At 52.9% G+C, this 6,559-nt stretch overlaps 1 protein-coding gene across 1 annotated transcript in view; it reads left to right on the top strand.

Moving 5' to 3' along the window:
• Positions 1–2,943, top strand: part of LHX5 (LIM homeobox 5) — a 12,986-nt gene extending 10,043 nt beyond the window's left edge. The window contains exon 5 of the mRNA XM_024207375.1: positions 2,576–2,943. Within this exon, the coding sequence (XP_024063143.1) occupies positions 2,576–2,943 (368 nt within the window). The remainder of the gene's footprint in view (positions 1–2,575) is intronic.
• The last annotated feature ends 3,616 nt before the right edge of the window (positions 2,944–6,559 follow it).

The raw sequence follows: 6,559 nt of genomic DNA, 5'->3' as shown, positions 1-6,559 counted from the left end.
CATCCTTGTCTCTTTCCCTCCATCCCTTCCTCTTTCCTTCTTCTCATCCCGTCCTCTTTCTTTCCATCCCTCCATCTTTTTCTCTTTCTTTCCATCCCTCCATCTCTTCTTCTTTCCATCCCTCCACCCCTTCCTCTTTCCTTCTTCTCATCCCTTCCTCTTTCTTTCCATCCCTCCATCCTTGTCTCTTTTCTTCTTCTCATCCCTTCCATCCCTCCATCCCTTCCTCTTTCCTTCTTTCCATCCCTCCATCTCTTTCTCTTTCCATCCCTCCATCCCTTCCTCTTTCCATCCCTCCATCTCTTTCTCTTTCTTTCCATTCCTCCATCCCTTCCTCTTTCCTTCTTTCCATCCCTCCATCCTTTTCTCTTTCTTTCCATCCCATCTTCTTTTCTTTCTTTCTTTCTTTCTTTCTTTCTTTCTTTCTTTCTTTCTTTCTTTTAATCCCTCCATACCTTTCTTTCTTTCTTTCTTTCTTTCTTTCTTTCTTTCTTTCTTTCTTTCTTTCTTTCAACCCTTCTCCATCTTTAGTTCACTTTCTTTCCACCCCTCACTCTCTCTGTCTCTCTCTTCCTCTCTCCCTCCCTCCCCTGCTGCTCATTGGCCCGGAGATACCGATCACGGATCATTCTCGCCCAGAAACCAACGAGCTAAGGACCCAACTGGCCAAGGCAGCGGGTAGGAGGGAAGGTGAGGGCCGGTTGCCATGACTTTGCCACCCTTCCTGTGGCATCTGTTTGAAGGGCTCCCCCCCCCCCCCGCACACACACCCCGCCCTCCCTCGCCCTGAATGCGAGCTCAGCTTGTCGAGATCCCCTCTAATCCCCCTGTTAGAGATTCCGTCCGGTCCTTGGCCAAGTTTGCACCCCTGCAGCAAGTAAGAAAGGGCCATTGTGATGAAGCTGTCTGCCTGAACAGAGCCCCGCTCCCACTCAGCCCCCCGCCCCCCCGCGTGTGTGCCCGGGAACAAAGCTCCAGCTGCACCCTTTTGTACCTCTTTCAGACGGCATTTGTTCCAATTACCTCCGCGCTCCCGGAGCATATGGAAGGTCACTATCACAGGGGCCGGGCCCGCGTGTTTGCTAGTTGTTTTCTCCCCCTTGCCGGCTCTTTCCCCTCCCCGCTCGGGCCATGCGGCCCCTCGAAATTCGGCCCCTTCACCACACGCGGGGGCCGATCCCTCCCTAGCGGCGCCTGATGGGGTGCGGGTGGGGGCACTGAAGGCAGCTTGGGATGGGGGGTGCCAGCCGGCCTGGTTGCTGCGTGAGCCGGGGGCTTAGAACTTGCAACCCTGCCATTGCTGAGCGGGGGAAAAATCCTCCTTTTCTTTCCTTCTGTGCCAGCTAAATAAGAGATTCCCCCCCCCCCCCCCCCCCCCCCCTTTCCCCCACCCCCCCCCCCCCCCCCCCCTCATCCTAGAGAGACAGAGCTCCCTGGAGTTGTGAGTGTCGATTTTTTTTTCACAGAGCGCTATAGACAGTGACACCTTTTCTAGTTCTTCTTCTGGATTTTGGGCAGTGACAATTATGGAGACTATTTTGTTTTTAGGGTTGGAAAGAAATTCAGCGCGTTCAGATCCCCCCCCCCCCCCCCCGGCCGGTTTCTAATCAGGTCCCAGATTTCGCGGCTTTCCCGAGACTTCCGCTATTTTCAAAGAGTCCCACTGCGATGCTGCGGTTTTGGGGGGTGTTCGGGGGTGTTTGCTTGTCAGGATGACCGCGCAATCAAGGGCGATGTTACTTAGGCGGTTAATCGAATTAAATACGCCATCTTTCCCCACCCGCTCCTGTTTATTTCAAGCTAAACCTTTAAAAATGTTAACCTGACCCCCTTGCCCATGGATTAGACGCGTTGTCATTCTAGCCCCTCTGAAAGAATTTCCGCGCTAGCTGGTTAGCGGAAGACGTTGGTTTTATTAACGGTTACAGTCATTAGTGCCCGGTTAGGAATCTATTTAGTCTGTTATTTTGCACATGATGGACGTGGGCTATTCTGCACCTTGGTGGCTTCCGAAAAAGCGTGCAAGTGTCCGAGAAACATCTCTGCCACTGATAAAAAATGACCCGGGTTCTGATCCTAGACCTTGCTCGCCCGTTGGACAATTGAGCCGGATAATGGTGGGACCCCAGTAGCGCGTTTGATCCACCCCCTTCCTGGCTTTTATCACCGAATCCGGCAATCGGGGTCATGAGGCTTGGGGGGGGGGGGGGGGGGGGAGCCAGTGAAAGAAGCAGCCGCCGACCACCGAGCTGCACCGGAGAGTCGCTTTCATGGGCTGCTCTTGTGCGGTGGAGCAAAAGCGACGGGCCAGACGGGGGATCCACCCGTGTCCGGGCGAAGGAGCGGGGTGAATAGGCCTTTGTGGGTGTGTTGTGTCCCGGCTGCGGGTAGAGAGGTGCCCGCCTGCCCCTCGGGGCTGTGTCCCTACGCGCAGGCACTTCGCAGCCGTCCCTGGGGGCCGCTAGCTCCGGGCAGTCCCGGGAAACCCCCGGGCTCTGCGCTGGCTCCAGCTGGGCTGGGGAGGCTCCGGAGCGCCCCGGCCCCGCCTCACCCTCCTCTCTCTCCCCTGCTCCAGATTACCAAGGAGACTACTACGGGCCAAGCGGGAACTACGATTTTTTCCCCCACGGGCCTCCCTCGCAAGCCCAGTCCCCGGCAGACTCCAGCTACCTTCCGACCTCAGGGCCCGGCTCCACGCCCCTGGGCCCCCTGGAGCCCCCGCTCCCCGGACACCACTCCTCCGAAAACCAAAGGTACACCGACATGATCTCGCACCCCGACACCCCGAGCCCCGAGCCGGGCCTGACCGGCTCGCTGCACCCCATCCCCGGCGAGGTCTTCAGCGGCGGCCCCAGCCCCCCTTTCTCCATGTCCAGCAACAGCGGCTACAGCGGCCCCCTCTCGCATCCAAACCAGGAGCTGAACGAGGCAGCGGTGTGGTAGGGCTGACCCAGCCAGCGGGGGGCGTGGGGGCGCTGGGGACCCCCGGATCCCTCTGCCCCAGGCAGATCCCGCCTCCTCGTCCCAGCCCCGGCTAAGACACCAGGAACCAAAACCGGCCGCCTGACACTGATGCCAAAATTCTCCGGAGTCCCTCCACGCCCCAAGCTAACAGGACCTCAGGCCGCTGGGGCTCCCCGCACTCAGTGTCTTTCTTCCTCGCCACGTGTTAGCAGGCACGGGGCCGAGACGTGCCAGTGCTGACTAACCTCTGCAAGTATCTGAAGCAGCATCTCTTGGACCAAAGCTGAACTGGACTGGATCACAGATTTCCTGAATGACTGAACTTCATACTTTTGGGGGGGGGGGCTTTTTCTTTCTTTCTTTCTTTTTGCTCCATCCAGAATTGCATCTTTTTTAATCTTAATCTGGAAATGGGGGGGGGAACCCCTCATAATCCACTTTTTTTTATTAGAAGGTTGGTTTTGTGGTGATGGAGGTGGGAATGGGAATTGGTGTGTCTTGCAAAAGAAAACCTTCACTGATGACAAGGCGCCCCCTCGTGGTTAGTTCTGGCTCAGCTTTCCAGGACTGCAGGACTTTAATGTTTGGAGAGACTTTCATGGGGGTTTGTTTTGTTTTCCACTGGGCAGAAATATAACTAAAACTACCAATAAAAAAGCGATCCAAGTCTGAATGTCTCTGGCAAACACCACTTCAAACCCAAACGTTTATTGGAGGCTACACGGATTGAAGGATGTATTATAGTTTTTGCTTCTAGTTTCTTTATTTTGTATAAAGAAGAAACAAATAAAGTATGTTTTTGTGTTTACTGGTTATTTCTTGTGCTTTAGTCAACTAATGCTCCAACATTTTTATATTTTTAAGAGGGGGATGGGAGGGGAGTGACAGGAAAGAATTTTTTTTAAAAAAGGCTAATAATTTTTAAAAAGAAAAGAAATTGTTTTTCCAAAGCATTGTGGGTTTCCTTTCACCACGGCCTCTTTCAGCTGGTGCCAGCGTGACTAGCTTATGTTGTTCAATGTGAATAAAAAAAACCTGTTAGTTAACTAATCCTCATTCACCTGCTCCCTTTTTTTAAGAAAAGGAAAATAGCAACCGTGGTTTAAAAAATGGTGCCATGATAGCTTTAACTTCTTTTTGTAAGGCCTTCTTGATATTGTTGGGAAAACTCTGGCACGAGACAGTGCAACTAAAATATAGTGCGGAGATCATTCATCTTTACAATATACTTTAATTACACTGCCTAGTGTCAGAGGTATTTATTCTTTAGTGTTATTCTAGCCCCCCTCCAGCATTCTGCAAGAAATGTATATAACATCAGGGGTTTAATCCTGCAAGCCTGACTCAGCTGAGTAGCCCTTACTCATGGAAGTACCCAATTTCTGTAGTCCCATTAAAATCCTTATGGGTCAGGAGAACTCCAATGAGCCTGCAGGCTCGAATGCCAATTCATCTTCCCTCGGAGACGTTTGCCAGGCTTTCTTCAAACTGCCTGGTTGTAGGCCTGATCCCAAGCCCATCCAAGTCAAGACTTCCATTGGCTTCGTCAGTGGGCTTTGGATCGAGCTCCTGTGAGATTCAAGGAGGAGCTGCTTTCAGTTTGTTTTTGCCTCTTGAGATTCATATTAGCTTGAGGTCAATGCATACACAACACAGGCAAAGAGTGATAATAGATGTTTTGATTAGCTTGTCATCTTCTCTGCGAACCACCCCCCCAAACAAGTCTCCAACTCTACCCAGAAATTGGAGCTCTATAGGAATGATTTACCAAGTGAGCGCCGCACTTGTCACAATAGCCCGAGAAAAGAGACGGAGTGAGACCATTTTAATTAGGCAGCCACATTTCTCTCCTCCTCATGCCGCAGCAGCCCTAGAGAAGAAGAAAGCCCGTTCAGAGAGGGCTGAATTGTACACATTATAGCCCACCCAGCAATGGCGGAATCAGTAGAATACTAGCTATGGGATCTGTAACTGCTTAGCGCTGAGGCTAACAGTTTAGCTCTATCACTATAACTAGCTAGGTAATCATTTTTGTTAAAATATTGTAGTTTAAAAGTGTGTGTGTGAGAGAGAGAGACACAGCCCTCAGTGTCTCAGCATGACTAGCTGAAGGATGGCATTCAATTGTTTTATACACATAATTTCTTTACACGCATGTACAAACGCAACTGACACAGATGCACAACTAGACACACAGCCAGAGACACACACCCCTCTTTTATTTTCGATGCTACTTTACAATTCTGGAAATAAGTGCCCTAGATGGCGGGAGAAGATGAGGGTACCTGGGAAACAAGAGGTGAAAGCTCCAGAACCAGCGCTTAGCTTGTTGGTGTTCCTGGATCTTTCTTGCAGTTGTTTGTTAACCCCCCTGAGCTAAACTCATTCTGCCAAGGAGAAGGGGCAGGGGAAAAGGTGCAGAGACTGAGACGTTTTTACATGGCTCATGCTCCCTTTCAGCGTGGGTGAAAAATACCTTCTCTGGGCTGGAGCAGGGGTTTCTGCTGTTGGACACCTCCCCCCGCAGGGAGCCCAGGGCTGGTGATGGCCCATACTGCCATGCGATTGCCACAAGAAAGTGCAGCTCCCGCTCTGTGGGTGTGGTGGAAGAGGGTATATTCAGCAGCCCCGTCATTGCTGGAGAAAGCGAGTGGTGCTGGTGGTGTGCTCTGCTCGTTGGTCTGGGGTACAGGCAGGGAAGGCGGTGATGAGGCAGTTGGGGCAGAAGGCCTTGTGTTCCTGTGTAGCTAACTTGCAGTAGCCAGCAACCATCCCTGACCCTCCCTTGCCCAACGTTTGAGGGCGTGTGGTTCTTGCGTAGCCAGTGCTGTTAAAGGTTCCTTCTCTTCAGGGCAGCCCAGCTGCCCCTCACTCCGGAACTAGCCCCTGCCACTGTGAGATAATCGAGGCACCCGCTGGGTGAGGTGACCTTTTCTTGGGCCCGCATCTCTCACCAACAGCAGTTGGTCCAGTAAAAGATACAGCCTCACCCAGCTTGTCTGGCTCCTAGCCTGGGCCCAACATGGCGACTGCAGACCACTGTGAGAGAATGGCTGCGAGCTACCCCAGGAAGGCCATGGCTTCTCTGGGACCTTCTTCCCGCAGTATGATGGGCTGACTTTCTCACAGGAACCCCACACTGGTGACTTCCCTTAGGGCCTGACCCAGTGCCCACTGAAATCAGTGGAAAGTCTCCTCGGCTCAGCAGGGCCCAGAAGACTCTCCGGAGTCCCCCATCCTGACCTGAAAAGAGGCCCCCAGATCAAGGAGGGGAGACCTGAGCTTTGCTGCAATGCAGAGCCAGGGTCACCATTTCCCATCCACACTATTCTGGAGCTGGCGCGTCAGGGCACAAACCAGGCATCTGATTATGGCTGTCGTCATCCAGTTTAGTTTTGGTCCATCAATGGCTATTAGCCAGGATGGGTAGGGACAGGGCCGGCTCCAGGCACCAGCTTGCCAAGCAGGTGCTTGGGGCGGCCACTCCGGAGAGGGGCGGCACATCCAGCTATTCGGCGGCAATTCGGTGGACGGTCCCTCACTCCTGCTCGGAGCGAAGGACCTCCCGCCGAATTGCCGCCGCAGTTCGCGATCG

This window comes from Terrapene carolina, unplaced genomic scaffold (assembly GCF_002925995.2).
Source record: "Terrapene carolina triunguis isolate 2854851 unplaced genomic scaffold, T_m_triunguis-2.0 Scaffold951, whole genome shotgun sequence".
NCBI lineage: Eukaryota > Metazoa > Chordata > Testudines > Emydidae > Terrapene > Terrapene triunguis.
This window is presented reverse-complemented; position numbering and strand designations above follow the sequence as displayed.